Source organism: Clinocottus analis, unplaced genomic scaffold (assembly GCF_023055335.1).
Source record: "Clinocottus analis isolate CAN_PGR_092001 unplaced genomic scaffold, fCliAna1.0.p SCAF_3, whole genome shotgun sequence".
Lineage (NCBI taxonomy): Eukaryota > Metazoa > Chordata > Actinopteri > Perciformes > Cottidae > Clinocottus > Clinocottus analis.
Genome location: NW_027176042.1, coordinates 16,076,673 through 16,097,561, shown reverse-complemented (window position 1 = coordinate 16,097,561; position 20,889 = coordinate 16,076,673). Strand labels below are relative to the sequence as shown.

The 20,889-nt window shown below is 40.8% G+C and overlaps 2 protein-coding genes across 5 annotated transcripts in view; one reads left to right on the top strand and one right to left on the bottom strand.

Annotated features, from left to right (window-relative positions):
* Positions 1 to 18: 18 nt before the first annotated feature.
* Positions 19 to 2,327, bottom strand: ppcs (phosphopantothenoylcysteine synthetase). The gene is made up of 4 exons (XM_068594747.1): positions 2,201 to 2,327; positions 821 to 1,358; positions 635 to 738; positions 19 to 499 (listed from the first exon to the last, which is right to left on the bottom strand). The coding sequence occupies exons 2-4, from the start codon at positions 1,353 to 1,355 to the stop codon at positions 173 to 175; spliced, it is 966 nt and encodes a 321-aa protein (XP_068450848.1). The 5' UTR covers positions 1,356 to 1,358; positions 2,201 to 2,327; the 3' UTR covers positions 19 to 172.
* The window catches only part of foxj3 (forkhead box J3), a 72,946-nt gene continuing 53,050 nt past the window's right edge, over positions 994 to 20,889 (top strand). For 2 of the 4 annotated variants that reach the window (XM_068594730.1, XM_068594727.1), the window contains exon 1: positions 5,429 to 5,759. The gene's annotated coding sequence lies outside the window, so the exon portion shown is untranslated. Of the gene's footprint in view, positions 1,375 to 5,428; positions 5,760 to 5,940; positions 5,962 to 20,889 lie in introns of those variants that run through there. The other 2 variants (XM_068594728.1, XM_068594729.1) reach the window with 2 other exon arrangements.

The following is a 20,889-nucleotide window of genomic DNA, read 5'->3' as shown; positions in this document are numbered from 1 at the left end:
AAGTAGGGAAGCCATTATTTTGTTAATAGTTCTCATTATTACTAAAGTCACGGAACAATACAGCATATACAGTAAGACAGCATAACAGGCAATTAGGAAGCCGAACTCCGGATCGGGGAAGAGAACAGAGAGCGTACAGCTTGACTCAAACATGCAGTGTTGATGATTTCGGTCAACCTCCTTGTTGAGTTATGAACTTCTTGTGTGCTGCTGTCAGGTTGCTCACTATCCTCTCCTCGATCTCCACTTCATTCTTCACATCCTCATCTGTGATGATCAGCTCAGCCTGAGTTTCAGGGGTCACCACCACCACATAACCCCGTCTAGAGTCCAGCACGTTGGCCACTACTGCCTGGTGCCTGTAGGTGTCCAGAGCCCGTCGAGCCTTTTCCAGCAGGATGGTCGCATCCGTCTCCAGCTTGAATGATATGACAAAAGCTTGAGGTGCCCAGTCTTTCACCAGCGGGGACAGTATCTTAGGGACCATGTTCATGCTGAGCTGAAAGGGAGGAGAAGAAAAAAGTATATTCTCATTAATAACAAGGTTAAGAGTCTACAGCTATGCTAGCAGCTCTTTTAAGGCTTAAAAAAATATTGCATGTTTATTTGCTTGAACTTTCATTTTCTCACTCACTTGAAGTGGTCCATTGGAAGACTGGATTTTGTGTTCAGGCATCTCAGACGCTGGAATATAGAAATCAGACACGGCTGCAGCCAAGTAAAACATGGCCTTGGATCCTGAGTGCAGAATACGGAGTTATGAACAATATGCTAGATAAAAGCCACAAACCCCAACCTGTAAATCATTGTTAATCTGTACCTATTGTGCTTAGTGCTTGTGCTGCTGCTTTGAGTAGATGCAGATACTCTGACAGAGTGCTAAACTCGATGGGCAGAAGGAGTTTGCCTTCTTTCATTTCCTGGTATCGCTTCAGCGCTTTGGCAATGTTGGGAAGCACTTGCTGGTCAACCACCACGTCACCAGAGCTATTGGATGCTCCGTCACCGCCACTGAACTTAAGGGCCTCCAGCATGTTTACGTTTGAGAACATCCGTGTGTAGGGGTAAAGGGACCGATGCCTGTGAAGGAAAATGACAGCGTAGCCTGAATCTACGAAATACTCTGCTGAGGAGGCTCCTCGTCTGCCGCTGCTGAAGTTATCGAGAAAACGAACAGTGCGGGACTCCAGGGGCACTTTGGTGCCCCCCGATGTGATGAGAACCACCCTGCGACCTGCTGCCGCGTGATTCCTGGCAAATGCAGCCATCTTCTCTTTGACCTCTTCAACATGGGAGGGAACGGCAAATTCTTCAGCTAACTTCCCGTCAATGGAAGATATTCTGGGTTTAGCCATCACCTATTGAGAGGGGAAAGTAAGTTCACACAGCTGTACAAATTGCATACTTTTAGCACATACTGCTACTGCCCAGACAAAGTAAGTACTGTTGAAATACGGTATGCATTCAACTAAGACATACTACTTAACATTGCACCTTGCACTTAGACCTTCTTTCTCATATTTGCTGCGCAGGGGATTGTCGGTCAGAATAACCAGAAAGGCATGCTTGCTGGCATACTGTAGGAATCAAACTGATGCCGTAGGACATTGTGGTATCGCGTACATACTGGATTTGATATAAAATGTATTGGGGCATAGTATATCTTTGGTATAGTAGTATGGGTAAATGAGCAGTCAGTGTAGCAGAGTAGTGATGGACGTAAAAAATCAATGTCAGGCTTATGTTTAAGCGTCATAGAGAATGTTTGCATGTCAACTTTTAGCATGTCTGGTAAACCCGTTGTATGGCATTTTTTTGTGGGTCTGAAGTAAGCTAGTTTCCCCTAGAAATTATATTGCAAATATCCAGGATACAATATCTATAGGTTTAATGCGTTACAGATATCTTTCAAAACAAAACAAAAAAAACGTCTTCCAGTTATCCAAAATCTTTATTTACCATTCTGACTAGTGGTAATACAATTGCGACAAAATAAAACGCTCTAATCTGGATATCAACACTCTAACGTTTGCTAACTACAAGTTTAAGTGTCGTCAACACGACTTTTAATAACACACCACGTTACGTTAACGTTATTGCTGTCAGACAATACTTTCCCACAGTGACAACAACCGTATTGCAGTAAAAACAACGCTTGTTTAATCACAATAGTTAAAGATAAAACTGCGAAATGTCCTACTTTATATGCCGAGGGGGTTTCTCAGTCGACTTCTTCACAACAACTTCTGTACTTCCTGGAATCACTGAGCTGAATTCTTCGGTCTTTAGAAATACAAAAGAAACCCGCCAGCGCCCCAGGTGGCCGTAGACGGTACAGCCGCCGCTACCACCCGTGGCATTTATGAGTCAGGTAAAATATGCTTCAATTATGGTTTTTTCACTTTCAGACGTCTGACTGTGAACATTAGCATCACCAGTGTCGCACACGCAGAAGGAAAGTTCCTCTTTATATTTATAGACATTTTAAACTAGACGGTCCCCACAGACTCCTGAAGTGATAGAAACACATTGAAGTGTTCTAACTTCCTCAACAATGCATGTGCACAGTTAATTATAGACTACATCGATTTTTTTTGATGAGTTTTGCAATCTCTTTATGAAAGGAGAAAATTATATTTATTTGAAACTCCCATGTTTCGAAATATCGAAAATGGCAGGTACAAAAATGACATTGAAATACCAAGAACTCGCTGTAATTCATTCTTTGTGTGTGTTTACTTTATCCAATAAACTTCATGCACAGTAAAAAAAAAAAAAAGAACTCTTTGAGATTATGTTTTTAAAAATACATATATATGTATGCTAGACAAGCTTGTTAGTCGTCATATTGGATTTTCACTTGGTTATTAAACAATAATACACATCTTAGATCTTGCTCTTGGCCTATTTGTTCTGTTTTAATTCATTTTATATTTTTCTTCTGACTCGAGAACTTCATGTGACTTAAGAAAATGCAACATTCACCCTATACAGAGACCAAAATGGATGGGAATTAAAGACTGGTGTGAAGGTGTATTGAAAATGATGTTGATTGCCTTTCCGACCGAATGTGTCTCAGATAAGCAGCATCATGAAAGTATGTTGTGTACACAACCTCTAATGATGTGTTTCAATCTCAAATTATATAAAAAAAATCTATCTAAAATGATTAATAATCATTTACGGGGCACATTATCTATTAACAGTAGTCCCACTGGTCAACCAACAAGAGGCGCTGTTGCCCTGCCGAACACACATCCACTACGTTTCACCATGTCTGATGTCCTTTATACGAAGTTTGAGTGTGTTGATTAAGCTGATTAGTTTCCGCAGATTTCATCCATTACGTTTATAAGAACGAAATGGCCATTTTACTGAAACACCACCAGTTAAATCGACAATTTCGAAGTTGGTCCGGGTTTTGAAAACCCTGCAGTCCTGTGTGTGTCAGTTCAAGAGCAGACATGATATTTGAAATTGGAAAAGATGCAAACAATCTGAGAACGACCAAAGACAATACAATACAAAAGATCTACTATCACCAAGCAAGATTATTTAAAATTAAATATGCCAATAGAAAAATATAGATCAAATAGGCCAATTGTTTCCCATTGATGCCATTTTTTTGATTGGCTACAACTGGAGGATGTAGTTGTGCGACTGAAAGAACCCAGTTAGTAAGACTATAAAGTCATATTTTAAGGCCTCAACACTTTTTCATAAGAAAATGTTACACAATGAGTATAAACCATAATGCAAATATACAGTGTTAAAACTTTGAGCTATAAAGTATGGAAAGTAATTTGAGACAAGGTCAACGTGAGCTCATTGGACTGCTGAGGACCAGGGCTGCAGTTCCCATTGAGGACATTGAGGTCACGTCCTTGTTTTTTTTTTCCTGGAAAAGTAAGCTCAAGTGCTGAACTGCACTGTACAATGGAGAACTTGACATGGTAGGACTGCAGAGGGCAATACAAAAAAAACTCACACTTTAAAATTGTATTATTTTTGTGCCAAGAAAAGAAAATGAATGAATTCAGTACTTCAACACTAGAAAATGAACAGCATTCTAAACAGTAAGGAACTCTGGGACATACTGCACTGCAATTGAAAGAGCAAATGATTATGTTTAGAGAAAGATATTTTTCAGCAGTCTGCAAATAAATGGTTCAGTAATCTTGTTTGTAGCATATTTTGTTTCTAGTGGAATCAAAAGCAACAAATAGAGTTAGAAGTGGCTTATACAGAATGCAAAATTCAATTGGGGGCAGATTGCAATTTTTAGGGGAACCATTATTAGCTACACCCTTGTAGGGCTATTAAGGACTAAGTTGTCCATGTCAAAGTTTTCTACCAATTATTTTTATTTCATCATACAAGCAACTCCTAAACTATGTCTAGTTGAATCCTGTATAGAATATTTGACGTGTTTTTATCAGCTTCTGTGTACTTGCAGCACCACTTTAAGATTAGTCTTTATAAAAATGTTTTATTGATAGATAGCTTGAATTATTAACTGATGCTAGATCAGTTATCATCCATTCAAAATAACATTTTGGAAAATAATCCGCGAGAGGTGTGTATCCTCCAGCAGATTACCTTTTTTTTTTTTTTTTGCTTTTTAATTTATCAGGAAGACGCATAATAGACGACTTTCACTTCTGGAAAAACCGGCAGCAAATCTGGACCTATTATAAAGTGGGAACCCACAAGTGTGTATTAAAAGATTCCAATCATGTAATAGTATTAGGCATATTATGCAATATTATCAAATAAGTCAAAGAGATTTATTATTATTTTTTTTTTTTATGAAAAGCGATTTATTAGACGGCGGTGCCCACGTGGACTATCTTCTACTTTTTCTGATTTCATTGTTATCCTGTCTCATTAGTTGCGCGATTTTACTTCTACATGTAATGTTTTATATCTAACGCAATAAGGCACTTTGACTTTCTCTTAACTTATAACGCTTCCTAAATAAAACGGATTCGTTGATTAATTAATCGATTGATAGGCAAGCTCGCGTGTGGGTGCACCCGCTGCCGTTTCCACTGCGGGCTTGAGCGTTTTGACCGCGCGCTAGTTTCTGTGGCGGCAGGGTGGTGAGTGAGTGAGTGAGAGAGTAAGAGTAAGAGAGAGAGAGAGAGAGAGAGAGAGAGAGAGAGAGAGAGAGAGAGAGAGAGAGAGAGAGAGAGAGAGAGAGAGAGGGGTGGGGGGTGAGAGGGAGAGAGGGGGAGACGGAGAGAGAGAGAGAGAGAGAGAGAGAGAGAGAGAGAGAGAGAGAGAGAGAGACAGAGAGAGAGAGAGAGACAGAGAGAGAGAGAGAGAGAGAGAGACAGAGAGAGAGAGAGAGAGAGAGAGAGAGAGAGAGAGAGAGAGAGAGAGAGAGAGAGCGAGAAGGAGAGAGAGAGAGAGAGAGAGAAAAAACCCTTCGTGTGCGTCGTCGTATGTGAAAGTAGTTCCGGGCACCTAACCCAAACGGGGGAGAGTCCCGGATGTTGGCTCTGCCGCCGAGAGAAAGGCGAACTGGAGAAGGCGGAGAGAAACTGAAGAGGGACGCCACGGCACCGCAGGCACACCGGCGAAGCTACGGCGACGGCGCTTCTTTGCACAGGACGATAACCTCAAGAGCACAGGGACACTCCTGGAGAGCCCCAGCGAGCTGAAGAAGAGGAGGTGGAAGGAAAGGGAGGGGGCAGTTACTCTGAAACTACCGTCAGGATTTAAGAGCGCCGCCGTCACAGCAGCTTTCACCCAGAGTAAGTGAGCTACGCGGGCATGGAAGTTGAACTGAGGCCCACGAAATGGACGACTTTAACGGGGAAGTGAGCTGCACTGAAGTTCTGGGGATCGAGCCCGGCGAACAGGCCTTGGCACACCGCTTTTCCGCCCGCTGTGGCGGGGTGTGCGGGGGGGGACACCTTTTTTTTCTCTGAGGGAGCCAGTCGGTGTTTTCCTGTGGTCAGTGTTAGTACACCCCGGCCGTGTTGCTGTAACTCTCCCAAGTTGACAGCTCTCGCGTTAGCCCGCTAGCACCGCCGAGCAACCGGTGACAACTGACAGGGCAACTTTGACAGCTAGCTAACCAGTTTTGGTAGCCAGCTAACTTTAGCTGCGCGTTGTCGGCGCTCTCTCCTGGGCCAGGAGTGTGTGTGTGTGTGTGTGTGTGTGTGAGAGAGTGTACGTGTGTGTGTGTGTGTGTGTGTGTGTGTGAGAGAGAGTGTACGTGTGCGCACCCACGCGTGTGTGTCTATGTGTGTGTTTTAGGTGGTTATAATGACCTATCTCAGCCCTTCAACAGCTATCGTTAGCTTGCTGTTTTGGTATGTGAGACGTTGTGTGTCCTGCATTAAATGTGTGCGTGTGTGTGTAGAAGCCCAGTGTCGTTTGGCTTTCCTGCATGCTCTGATGGTATTTGACTCACAGCTGTTGCAGTGTGTTTTCTCGTCTGTCAATCGTCTGTTTCTCAGGCGGCTGGTAAACTCCTCTTGGAAAAATAACGATCCAAGTATTTAAAACGAGTCGATCTTTACGAGAAGGTGCAAGTTTGTCATGTGGCTGGACCATCAACAAGTGCAAATTATGTTTCGGGTGAATTTGTATGCAACTGGACGTAATCTCGGGACTGTATCTTTTTCCTCAGGTGGGTCTGCTATACCCTTGTGGATTGCCCTGAGATGGCACAGGCGATGTTGCAGTTAAATATTTGGACTCTGTGTGCAAGATATTTCTCAGGGCACGCTTCTCTTTTCCTTTGATGTTTTACCAGTCAGTGTGTGATCCCACGAGGCAGACACTGATTAGTTAATGCTACGACTTTAAACTAAACAGCTGTGGCATTTGCGTGCAGCTGTATACAAAACGTTGCCCTTGCTTTATCCTGACGGCCTTTATTAGCGGATGGATGACTGAACTCTTAATTTGCCCCGCTGTCAACTTGTGCAAGTTTCATCAATGATGTCACCTTGTTATTTTAACGACTGAGTTGGGGTGCAAATGAATAGCTGCTCCTCATATGCCCCCATGCGCCCAAGTGTATTTTGTCACACAGCCAGCATGAAAAGGTTGAATTCATGACTAAAACAAAACATTATGAATTCCCCCAGAAAATTTTAACCCTGCCAGACCTTTTGCCTCGACTAACAAAATGCCCAAAGTGTTAGTCAGCACCCACAATCAAAGGTCAGACCTGGTTTGCTTCTTCATCAGCCATCCTTTAAATAGCAGGCCTACAGCAAGCTGTCTGGATCTAGGCTATCCTTGCATGCAGCTTCAGAATTACACATGTTTTGAGTTCTGATGTCACTCCATCAGGTAAGCAGAGCCAGAGAAAGAGCAGTTGTCAGTCACTCGATCACATCCTGTGAATTGTCCCACTGCTGTACTTTCTGTTGCTCCCTGAAAGGCTCCATGTGCAGTTTATGTTAATTGACATTTTATTGTAGTGTCCTTAGGCTCGGTCTAACACTGACAGACATCTAACTCAGTCATGGGAAATAATTAAATCCTCTGCCATTCATGGAATTCAGCTTTTTTATATATTTTTAATAACGAGTTGTTTTTATAAGCAATAACTTATGTCAATTAAAACAACTATGTGAAGCGCAGCAGTAGAATAATTGGCAAAGACAGCGGATGTTGCAGTTTGCTGTTTGCTAGCTGGCTGTTAAATAATAGACCTAGAGTGCAGCCAATGCATGCTTTTTAAAGATTGCATGCAGACATATGAAATTGGCACACGTTGCAGATTTTGTCCCTTCAGAGCCATGTGAAGTCCATCAAATTCGGTTAGTTTATAAGTGTAGTTATTCAGTTTTGTTCATAACTGGAGCTGTGGTGTGAAATCCTCCTGTTAATGCATGTTTTTGCTGATTTATAACCCTGTTTAGTAGTTGTTATTTCCTTCTTCACATCAAATAAAATTGAGCAGAGTTAGTAACTTTTTTATAATTCCCCTTCTTTTTTTAAACAACCTCAAGGTGTTGATGAATGGATTGAACAGTTGTGAAGAAAGTATAGCGAAGATTACACATCTGTTTATTCTCACAGTAACCATTTAAAAGTGTGAATGGGATGATGTGTTTCAGCTTCCCTTTAATGGTGGTTTTAGCCTGCAGTGGTGTTTGAAAAGTCTGTTGCCTAATGGTTTAAAAACACGACACCCACTTCTCCAAGGTCTTCCTGTGTTCTCTCACTGTGTGTGGTGCCATTAACACGTTCGTCTATCAGCTCTAAGGAAAAATGACTTTGTCTTCATCTGTAAAATGATAGTGTATAATTTAGTAGATTGAATTGAATTGTGACATAATATGGCGCTAATTTTGAGAGATGTCAAGGGTGGTCAGCAAGCCCGTAGTAGACTTTACAACAGGTTTCTACTCTTTTAAATACAAGCGCCTCATTTGGAATTCAGCATGTGGCCCTGTGCCTAGCCCCATCTCACTGAGAGGCTTTTTAATTTCTCCCCTTGTTGAAGTGATTATTCAAATGGCCATCCGTGAGATGCAGTTATCAGACTCCTGGTGGTAGGTGAGCCTGTGGCAACATGAATGCCCATCACAGCCCCCTCCCCACCACCCTGTGTTGTTGGACTTCACCCAACAGGTACTCTCTGTAGCAACCCCTATTAGACCGCCACATCTTACCCCGCAGGATGAAAACCTATTGTATTATGCGATTGGCAGATGGCAATTTATTCATGAGGACGTCTGATATTTATTTTTTGGCATGGTGTAATGGTGATGCTGTTGTTCAAAGGGCTCTATTTAGTATTTTTTACGATGACTTACTTTTGGTCTCAACCAAAATTGGGCTTGTCTGAATTCCTCTCTGCTCTAAAATGTGAAGTTATTTTTGGTCGGAGTTTCTTTCTTTTCCCTTCATTGCCCATCATCTTCTTTTTTTTAGTGTATTTTCACCTTGGATTGGGCAAAAACACCAGGATTTCCTGTTTCTTTTCAAACAGCTGTTGACTCTGCGTGTAGGCTAGGTTGTCCTAATGCGGCTCAGGCCAAATGGACTGGACAGTTTTGTTAGAAATTTCCCGTACTCTGCTTATATATCTAGTGTGTGAAGTTCTGCTCTCATGGAAGACGTGATGGTGAGAAGGGACTGGCTCGGTCTTCATTAGCAACGCCGTGCATCAGTAGAATGCAGATGAGCTATGAAGCAATTCATCTGCTGGAAATGCCTCCCTGATTCCAATTTGAATCTTGTTTGCAGTCACATTGTGTGAGCCCACTTCTCCATGTTAAAGAAGTCTCTTTATGTGATAGATCAGAGGGGGATAATTGCACTTAAGTGAACCTCATTTATTGCTGGCCAGAGCAATTACTGTAACTGCAGTTCTAGGCATTTTTTTGGGGGGGGGGGGGGGGGGGGCCTGGAGCTGCTGTCATTGAGTCTCTGCAGCTGAGATATCAAATGGTGAATAGAATGACATTGGCATGGCATCATGGGAATGGCAGATCCTTGGATGGATTTTAATTAGTTTATGCAGGTTTTTACTCAGTTCTTTTTTTTCAACTGAAGAAAAGCGTAATTAAAAATGACAATTAGAAATGCATTATTTTAGTAATGATTGAAAATAAATTATTCTCAAGGTGCTGTAAGGTGAAAGAAGTCAGTACTCTTTCTTCAGGCAAACCCCCCGGGCTGGAGGAAGATGTTTTATCATTAATGTTATTCAGGAGCCAAAATTTGAGTTTTGCTCAGCTGGGTGCTTTAATCTATTTTTGCTGTAAATTAATGAATTTTTAAAGAGTCCCTCGCTGGATACGGATGGATGTGGGAATACTGCACTGGTTCAGTTTTCAAACAAACCTCTACTCCACCGTCACCCCCACCCCTTCACCACCCTCCTCACCGGATGGAGAGAGCGAATTTATTGAAGCACTACACTTTCATTTTTTATTCATCCAGCAATACACTGCCTAGTTCTCCTCATCACACCCCCCTCTCAGTCTATTCAGTTGAATCTCCGAGTGAACTAGTCCTAGCCTATATGCTTCAATTCGCATCCTGGGTTCGAGTTGGATGTGGACATGAATCAGTGAGGGAAAAGTATGTGATGTTTAATTCAACTAGTGCCTAATATTATCGGCATATTTGCTCAGATACATGTTTTATCTGAATATGTTTAGGCCTTTATCTCCCCAGTCTTGCTAATCAGGGCCTTTCTTTCTACTGGGAAACTACTGTAAGTACCCACAACAGAGCTTGCTGGGTAGGTTTAGAAAGTGTAGGAGAAGAGAGTGGGGCTTGATGAAGGGTTGGTGGTTCTTGTGCACAGTGGTTTCTGTGACTCATTCCAGCTATGTATAGTGGCAAAAAAAGATTAATACATTTGGTGGCAAGTCTATTATGAATGTTTGGCTTGATCTTATCTATGCATTAAGTTCAAGTTTAGGTACTGGATGAGGTACATGAACATAAGTGTTTATATAAAAATAGATTATGTGTTAGGTGGTTTTAGTGCATTAAATGTGCAAACGAAATTGGGGCTTACAAATCCCCTCTATTAAAGGGGAGTTAATGTGCTGCTTAATGACATGTAAAACAAAAGATTTCAGAGTAAACGCACTGCTGGTGTCATTTTACATACTCAGAATAAATAACCAAGTCAAAACGAATACGAGACTGGTTTGACTTTTCTGTGGCTTGAAGGATTTGATAATTATCATATCGTATGCCTTGTCCTTGAGTTTTGATAGGCCCTCAGTATCGGTGCATTACTTTTTAAGCTTTTTTGGTGCTTTACTCAGTAGAAGCAATTGATATGCTTATATGATTCACACTCTTTAGAGACTTTCAAGCTGTGTGCAGGAAGAGAAGCTCGCTAAGCTTACACAGCTTAAGTAATAAGAACAGGACTTTCTTCATAGTTTTTGGTATCTGTTTTAACCGTTACTGTGGCTCCTGTGTCAGACAGAACATTCACTTCCAGGTCAAACAGCCGAATAACTAGAGACCGTTTTCATATAGAGTAGATGGAGATTTCTGTTAGTTTTTAACTAAGATATTTTATAACAAAAAAATGGTGGCTCTGGAGACAAGCAGCCACTGAGCTGTTGTTTAAGACTGATCGTACAAATTGAGGAAATGCTCCTGTACTAAAGTCCCATAGAGAAATGACAATTTAATAACATTATATTCCCAAATGTTATCATCGGCTCCCTTCTCTCGACGAGACTGCATGCCTTTCAGGACTATTTAGAGGTGATACAATGACAAGTGTGTATTAAACCAGACTGAGAAAAGAATCTGATCGATAATGTGATAATCTCTGTGAGGAGGTGGTTTGTGCATCCATATTAACATAGATAAACACTGGAGATTCTGTATAGTTATTTATTTATTTATTTTTTTTACATATACTGCCTCTTGATTCAAAGCGATAGGTGTGTAGTCTTGTCAACTGCAAATTTATAGCCAAGGAGTTTAACAAACCTGGAGCCAAAAGGGAATCAAGTTCTCCTTTTAATTTACTTTTTAGAAGATGGTCAGTCTTGTCTGGTGGGATAATCTATTCTGTAATGGATACTTGCTTGTTTACTGCAGAAGTATTAGTATTTGTAAAGGAAGCGTGCACGGCAAATTGTAATTATGTTGGCCTCCATAGGTTTATTGGCTTATTGTGTGTGTGTGTGTGTGTGTGTGTGTGTGTGTGTGTGTGTGTGTGTGTGTGTGTGTGTGTGTGTGTGTGTATGCAGCAATGTAGTACAAGTGAATAATTCCTCACATGTTTGAATGCCAATCTGGGAACTCAGAGAGGGAAGTTGGATCGGGTCAGGTTTAATTAAGAGCACAGTTCTAAATCTGCTTAGTAGGTTAAATGGTAGCGTCTTAAGGACTTTGTTTATTCTCACATCACGACAGCAAACTGTTGAGAGATGCATCATTTATAATGAAATCACAAAACAGGGCACATCTCAACAGCCTTGTCTCTGTTGATCAGACTGGAAGGCTGTGTGCAGCTTCTCCATTTGTTTTGTGATTTCAGACAACGTTAATGTGGGCCGGTCCAGAAATAGCTTCATGTAGAAGTTAGAGACTGTGTGTGATGTGATGTGGTGTGTGAGGCTCATGATCTGTAGGGGGTGATTGCCAAGTATTGCAGATGTGGTGTTGGTTGGAAGGAGCTGTGGCGTATCTGATGATTGAACACTTTTTCTCCATGCGTCTTTTTTATGCATCGTCGTAGACTGCATGCTCAGCAGAATTCGGACGCAGAACAACAAAACCTCTCTGTTGTCATTTGTCGCTTTTTTCTCTCCATGTAACCTGATGGATTAGTCTTAAATGTAGTACTTGGAGTCTCCATCTGTGATTCAGAAAACCCTAAAGAGAAGCCAAGGATTCTCTCGGTGGAGTTGGAGGAAATGTTGATCTGTGTGCACCAGGAAACCCACACAAATGATGACTCGCTCTTGCCCCATCATTCCCACCCCATCCCTCTTTCTTTCTCTCACACAAAGTAATTCTCTTGATTATAGTTTCATTTGTGTCCTCACTCCTTTTTCTTCATCTCTCTCTAGACCTCATGTGCTCTTCACTTAGCAAACAACATGTCTGTAGAGAATTCAGAAGAATGCATCTTGTTACTCAGATGAGTCATACTTCCTCTGGCCTGCATGCCTCTCCCTCGGGTGGATGAATGAGAGGACGGAGAGGTTAGCTGGAGGAGGGGCTCGATAGCTGAGGCGTTGTGGTTTGTGCCAGTTGCCCAATGTAATTAAGGATGTATCGGTGTGTTGGTCACAGGGCCTGAGACGTGCACATTAGTGCCGGCTCAAAATGCGGTTGGCCCGAGGTGGCTGTGTGACTGACGGCTTTGACCAGGCTGAGTCACCGACTTCAAAAAGTAACTGTTTGGAAATCTCATGCCCAGCTGACCCCACTAGTCAACCACACTGCCAAGGTGCTGTGGCCCTGGGAGAAAAGCCCGGGGCCTGGTCTCTGGAGAGAAAACGAGACTGCACCTGCAATCTGAGAAATCTGCTATACTGAAGGAAATTGATATGGTGGGATATAAAGACTGTGGAGGAGTTTGCATGCAGTTACTTGGCTTAAATGTTCCTCAGGAGGTCTGACTACGATATACATTTTTGTGTGTAAATTTATGATGCTGTTAAGTGTGTTACACTCTAGTTTTCTGGTTTTAATTCCCTAAGCTCCGGCATCCAATTTTGCCTGATATTGCATTGCACCACAAAATGTACGAGTAAGAGTTGTAAATAAACTTTATTATCTTTTTATAATACTAATGAAATGGTATCAGTATACCATTAGGCCCGCCTCAGTACTAGCTCGGTCTCTTGCTTACCTGCTTTGCTTGGTCCCCTGCCAAAATCTATGACTCACAGGAGACTGAGTGACCTACTTTTTTTAGTCTTCTAGGATTGCCAGAATATCTTTTTGTATTTGCAAGACAACACAGTGGGTAAATATAAGTCAATTAAAATGCACTTAATGCACCCATTTTTGGATTTAAGCACCTAAAGGCTGTGTCAGCATGGCGGCAACCTCTGAGGAATTCCTTCATTATCACAAGGAAAGAAGATATGTAGTAAACAGTTGGTATCTCATTAGAAGCAAACTGAGTTTAAGGCCACACTGGCTCTCATCAAGCTAATTTAAAAGAATAACTCATTTAAATGCTCTCATACTCCTGCAATATCTGTGTCTTGCACATTCCCAGTGTATCCAGGTTGTCAAAGATTATAGTCTCTACATGTAGACACAGCATTTATCTACATAAATCAGGTAATGTCACCGCAAGACCTAGTCTGTTTGTTTTAGTAATGATCGAGGTTTGGCTGTACTGAGAAGGTAAAGAAAAGTTGCTCTTATATTTTAAGGATTAGGATAGGAGATGCAAATGTTTGGGTACACAAGCAATCTTTTAAAACGCATGGTTTGCCTATCTCCTGAAAAGAAAGCAAGGATGGGATCAAAGGCCAGAGGATCACTCGGGTGGTTTGATGGTTTGAGCTGGTTTTTGATTGGAAAAAGATGCAGCCTTGCAGCAGATGGAATTTCCACTTTAATCGCTAATTGCCGTTTTTTGGTCGTGTTGTCTCTCATTGAAGCAGAAACAAGCTGTGCAGCTGAATGCGGTGTCTTGGCTGCTCTTTTCCCTTCTACAAGGCTTGGCTGCTTTGATATGTCAGTTTTGTTTTAGTCTGCCGCCTTCGTCTTGACACGATTGGCCCCGCTTGCTCCGACCTCCTGGAAACCCCCCGGCATGCCCGCCCCAGGGTGTGTGTTCAGTCATTTATTCGGCTTCCTCTAAAAGACTGCCATGCCTTCACTTCCCTCTAGTTTCCCTCCTTTTATTAAGATGCAGAAGGCAGAGTAGCGTTTGGTCTGAAAGGCTTGGGGGGTGGAGGGTGGGTTACTGCCGTATACAGCGGGGAGGGGGGGGGGGGGGGGTGAGAAACTGTGAGCACGGGGACTTTAATGACTTAATGTGCGCTATGCAGCTCGGCCATACTCAAGTTCAGCAGGCAGCTCGCAGCGCTCAGATTTCTGCCTTTTTGTTTGAGTCCAGTCAAGGAAATTCAAAATGCTGCTTTGACAAAAAGTGACAATAATTGGAGAGGAACAAATTATCAAGTCTTTGGTTAATGCTGATTGCTGTTTCCATTTATGCTTGATAATCCCTATTTAGGAATCCGAATGACTGCCTTTTTGGAACCCAGTTTTGTATAATTCTCGTCTGTTCTCCAATTAATTTTTCCATGTTTTTGCTACTTTTTATAAGTCCCGGTGGTGAACCACTTTGACCACCACTCTGATAAAACAGGAAGGGAAATCAAAATGCCATTTTGGATTCATTGAAATCTTTCTGGTACTTTTTCAACAACCCAAGCAGGACATTTCTTAGTCCAATGGAATACCCACACAGTCGCCTATATACTATATGTACTCCGTCTCTTACAAAAGCATGCCCTTGTGTGGTTTGCTAGAAAAATTGCTCCAGAACTGAAACCAGAAGCCAAGCTACAGATCACTGGTGATACTGGTGCCAGTTTATTTTTTTTCTGTTATGGCTCCAGCACAAAATATGGTCACACCCAAAAATTTACTACAGAATCACACGTATGCTTTTCAACCACAGGATAGCTAAATCAGTTTTAAAGCTGGAAGGAACTGCATTGAGTAATTTTAAAGCCTCAATTATTTTAAATGCATTTAAAGTAGAGGTCACAGACAGTGCTACACAATGCAACATTAAGTATCTCATTGTATCTTACAAACAAAACTAATAATATGATATAGCTTAATGCAACTTTATATGATACATTTGCAAAGGGAAGTTGCTGCTTTTCTTTGTCTTGACTAGAATGATCTCTGTTGCCAACACTTAGTATTAGAGACACCACGCTAAAACCAATGCTGTCCAATAAAACAGTCCTGCAATACATCCTCCCTTCATGAAGGTTATAATGTTCAGCTTTTGTTAAAACGTTGGTTGAGAGGTGTTGATTCAACTTTACGACCGTTTTGGAGAACGTAGTTTGTGGTGCTGTTTAAATGTATGGCATTATACAGAGTGGTGAATAAATGAAAATGTTCAGTGGTATGTGTAGTAGAAAATATTTAGTAAAAAAAAAAAAATCTGTTGACGTTTCTCACCTATGATAAACACTGTCGCCTTATGGGTCACATATCACAGCAGTTTCCAATTTGCCATTTTGTTCTAATACATGAAATACTGTGCAATAATAAAGAGGACTTCAAAACACAAACTGTCTGTCTAAAAAGGCACCAAGATTAATTTAAATCACACAAAAATGTCAACAAAAAAACACTTAACCTGTAGCAGCCGGAACCGGACACACTGCACTGCTACGTTCACAGCTATACAGTTACTCACTCTACAGACAACTTTTGTTGCACACTGTCTCTTTTCTGTACACCCGCACTCTCTAACGTTAGGCACACAACCCACACACTGAGTTATTCCTTAAAGGACGTTGCTACTTGTATAACACGTTTGACTTTAAAACATGTTAAAATACATAATTCCCAGACGCCTAGCCTCGATGATCTGCCGTACTTGCAGTACTCTGGTTGAAACCTTGAGGCCGTTAACATAGCTCTGAGTGACAGTAAAGACATTTTTAGGTCACTTATCTCTGCATGACAGATTGTGGTTTCACAATCATCTAATGTGCAGTCAATAGGTTTTTTAATATGAATTTAGATGAATTAGTGGTACGGTATGTTTCTCAACTTAAACCTTGCCTTTTGATGGGTTTTCTAGCTGGACAGATTTTTTGTCAGATTGTGTGAAATAATAGTTCACTTTTAAAGTACAGGGACCTGCTTCGTGTTGGGCCAAAAAGCACTTGTTCCTTATTTTTTTTATATCTTATATGTTCAAAGTTGCTTGTTGTAATAAAGTTGTATGTAATATACAAATGTATATATCTCATCCTTATAATGCAAGTTTATGATAATATGGATCTGAAAGTCTTAAAAATAATGTCCAAGTTCTCATTTATATTTTCATGTATTTCCTTTATCTGCTGAGTATGAGTCAGTGTGGACTGAGTAGGATTTTCCTTGTTGATATGATGCAATCCATGCATTTAAACCCGCAAAATCAAGACTGCAGAATGGGTTTGTTAATTAATATCTAAGGATATACAAAGGATGTGAATACGTTTTCAAACATTTCCTTTTTATCCCGAATTACCTTTTTATATCTTGTAAGTTATCGAGACATTTACCGAGTGAGGTCAGTGAGGAACAATACATGTCAGGAGGTAGTATGGTATATCTGCCTGCTCTCTTTTACAGTGACTCGCGGCACAGATGCACCACTTTCGCTGCTGGAATCACCCTCTTTTAGTCATTGCTAAACAAGAAGTTGACATGCTATTTGTGCTCATCGTCATTTGTGCGGTTGTGGTTGTATCAGAATATGGTAACACACTACTCTCGCACCTTAAAGGAAAATACAAAAAATTAAGATGAATGTTGCAGCAACATTCTCCCTCCAACTGATCAAATATTTAATACGTGTTGCATTTGTCCTGTTTTACTTCAGCAATACCTCTCCTGCTGGTCAGCAACTTTACAATGCTTTTGTCCATAACAGTTGATTTTGCTTCTTTTTTTTAAAAGACAGAAATAGAGCTTTTTTTACTTGTTCATTGTCTATGCTCAATTTGGGGTGATTGGCCATAATTAATATCTCACTATTTATGAGAGCATTCTTTTGAATTATGTTAACATATTCTATCTATCTATCTCTATCTCTCTAATAAAAATATATATATATATATATATATATATATATATATATATATATATATATATATATATATATATATATATATATATATATATATATATATATTAGAGAGATGGATAGTCTCACAAGTTGACTGTAATAAAATCCAAAATACCGGTTGATAAATCATGACATGTACATAAAAAAAAAGATGGTCATTGGTCTTAGGTGTGTGAGATCTCAGTGGGAATGGGGAGCGATGGCACAGGAGCATAACTCGTGGTGTCATCCTTCTCAGCTGAGCAGGTTTGGTTGGTAATTCACAGGGAGGGGAGCAATGTGCTAGTAGCTATAGACTTCTGTTTTTCAATTTATTTCCTGAATACAGATATATTTAAACTGAATATACGGTGCAGTAGAAATTCTGTGTGTGCGTGTGCGTATGGCCTGTTTAAGAAGCCTGCATTTGTTTGCTGGCTGTGTCTGGGGCCCAAGGTGGAGCTCTTTCTGTCAGATGAGTGAAGCTCTGCAGAGGCAGCCACTGGGAGTTGTGTTTCATCTTTTCTCATACTGCTCTGGAACAGACATGCAAATCTGCTGTAATGAGTGCTGCCTGTGTGCCGTTGATGGTAGTGGAGGGGGGAGAGAGGGAGGATGAACTTAAGAATTTAAGGTAGGGGGGAGGGAAGGCATGGGCGGGGGAGAAAGGTGAGATGCCGACAGCCGAGCAAGATAGCAGGGCATGGAAATTTAAGGGGTTTATGAGAGGGTTATGTCAGGAGCGCTGGAAGTGACAGGAAGTCTTCCCTCTCAAATCAAACATTCATTAGCCTGCTGTGGCTGCTCTCTTCCCTTCGCTGTTGAAACATCGAGGTAAAGATGCAAATGGTGCCACGTTAATTAGCCTTATCTTTTACACCAGCAAGACGTGGTGTGAAAAAAAACAACCTTTGCACCATCATCACTGTTAACAAATGTAATGAGGCTTTTGTGTGAATTGCGCTGAAAGTTTAGCATCCAAAAATGCTTGTTGATGTAATTCCGAGGTTTGTGAATGTTTCACAGCTTACTACAAAGAGGTAATGCGTTAACTTTCACGACAACAACACATTTTGAGTGACAGTATTTTGTGAATGTCATAAAAAGGATCACAGAAGATACAATCGTATAAGAAAAAAAATGAATACAAAAATCAAACCTTCAACCAAACGTTGATTACATTTTCCCTCTGTAGATTCTTCTGTTACTGGTTTATGCAGATGGTTAATATTGTGCTGTGGGTGCTTTGACTGACATGCATTTACACTGCAGTCAGTGAAGTGTGTCATAAACCCCAGAAGTCTGTGCTGGGCTGTCCAATAGCTGTGTTAATGTGATTGTATTCACTCCTATAGAATTAAATTCTCAATCAATGTTGGGATGTTTTTTACTCCGTCCGCATCCAATGATGTAAAGCACTCAAGATATTGATGAGCTCTGCAGATCGATCGGAGGTTAACAGCCACTTCACATGGGCTGAGACCTACAATGTCATGGGGTCTTTAAATCTTGATAATCATTCTCGGGGCATAGTAGAAAGGTTGGTGGTTTTTGCCCAAAAATACAAACAATAAGCTCCTGGAAAAAGTCAGGAACTAATGGATCCTCAGGTACATTTACTACCACATTTTAAGAACCATAAAGATTAAACAAATTAGGTTGATGATTAATTTAAATGCGTTGACACAACAAGAGAGAGTTGTTGTGTTTTTTGTACTATTGTGCTACACAGGCTGTGTAGAAAGGAAACGCACAGAGTCTGAAAGATACCAGAGTGGCTCAACGTCCATAAAAGAGATGATTTGATGAGTTCTGTTTTTTTCAACAATTATAGTTAAGTTTCACTTTAATTTCTTAGACTTTCTGCCCTTTTCTTACTTGTCAGCTACACAGTTGTCAATCAATAATGTACTGTAAACATTTCCATCTTTAGTCTTAATATCGACTGACTTCAGTGCCATTCACACCAAATCAGCTGTTGTGGCAAAAATGCAAGTTTATTTTAATGTGGGTAGTGCGTTTTGGACTGTATATGTTGATGCAGACAGCCAATCCCTGGAGCATACGAGCAGCATGGCGTCACACAAATGGGCCATTCAAGTGACACTCCTACGCCGCCACACAACCCTGCACTGATCGCTGTAACGTCTGATTTGGTTTGAATGCACCCCCAAGTGACAACCAGATTTCTTTTTGCTGTTTGTATGAATGCTGTACACAGTTGTTGTCTTCTGAGGCTTGTGATTGACTGGAAAAGCAAACAAACCCCATTGTGTTTTTGAACCAATTGTAAAGAGTACCTAGGGAGCCGAGTCTTAGGGCAACTAAGGAAGTGGAGTTGAGCCAAACATTTGACATTAACTGACTTTACCAATGTTAAAAGCAAGCGATTTCACAAGCTGGGAGCTGTTGATCCATCGTGACCAATATGATGCTATAGAGATCAGAATAAAATGTCAACAGCCCACACAACTTCTCCACCTTCCTTCTTTGAAATTAGAGTTCCTCATTGGAAACACCACTGCCAATTTCACAACAGTACTCCAGTTTCTCCTTCTGCTCTTTTCTCCTGTCTGACAACCCTCTCCGATTGCTGCCTGACTGCTTCTTCACACTGTAGATATTTCCTGTGTTTGTGACGTGCTAAGCTGTCAGAAGGTGCACTGGGTGTGGATGTCATTAGAATTCCTCAGTGTCTGAAGCGGCTGTGGCGTTTATTTGTCACTGGCTGACTAACAGGTTAACTAATCGCTTTTAAAATCAGAGCTGAGTGATTAATCGACATTAAGGTTTAATGAATTGACAAATGTCATGTTGTAATGCTGCAATTTGGTGAGGGATATTTGTAGTTTTAAATGCTTGATTTAGTACAGTTAAGTGTTGAGGTGTGAAACGGTTATTAATTGATTTATTTTCCTCACTATTCTTTGTCATAATGGCCAAGGCTGATAGTGTTGTCCATGTTGTACCCCAGTGCATTTCATTTGAAGAGTCATGTCATGCAATCATGTGCTCGTAGAGAAGTTAGTTGCTGAACAGAAATTGTTTTTTTTTTTTTACATAAGAAGCTACTAAATTCACGTGATCTTTTTTTAAACATCACATTTTCTACACTGATAAATGAGGATCAAGGTCATTTCTGAAAGTGTATCCAAACTTCTACAAGGATGTTTATTTCAAAATGATGTATTGTTGTATTGTAACAATCATCTTTATGCTTTGTCTTGGTTACTCCACTCAATCTCATTATGTTGTGTTAGCTAATTTGTGCCACTGAGTTGTGTTGGCATTAAATCTTTTTTGTATCGTGGTTACAAGTGAGCAAATATTTTCCTTTACACCTGTACTTTCACCTTCAACACCGATGTGCGCTCCTCCTCTCCACTATGTCTGAGTTACCATTAAATCCTGTCTCGACAGTTCAGTGGTGGAAGCCAAACACATTTGACTCTATGCCCAACTCAAGTGTCTGCCATTTATGTTGGTAAATCCTCTGGTTTCGATGACCTATTGTGGCTCCTGTAATGTAGTAGCCTCACAGTGTTAAATCCATGTTTTATGCAAGGAGGTATTTTGACTGCAGAGCTTAAACCAACAATAATTGC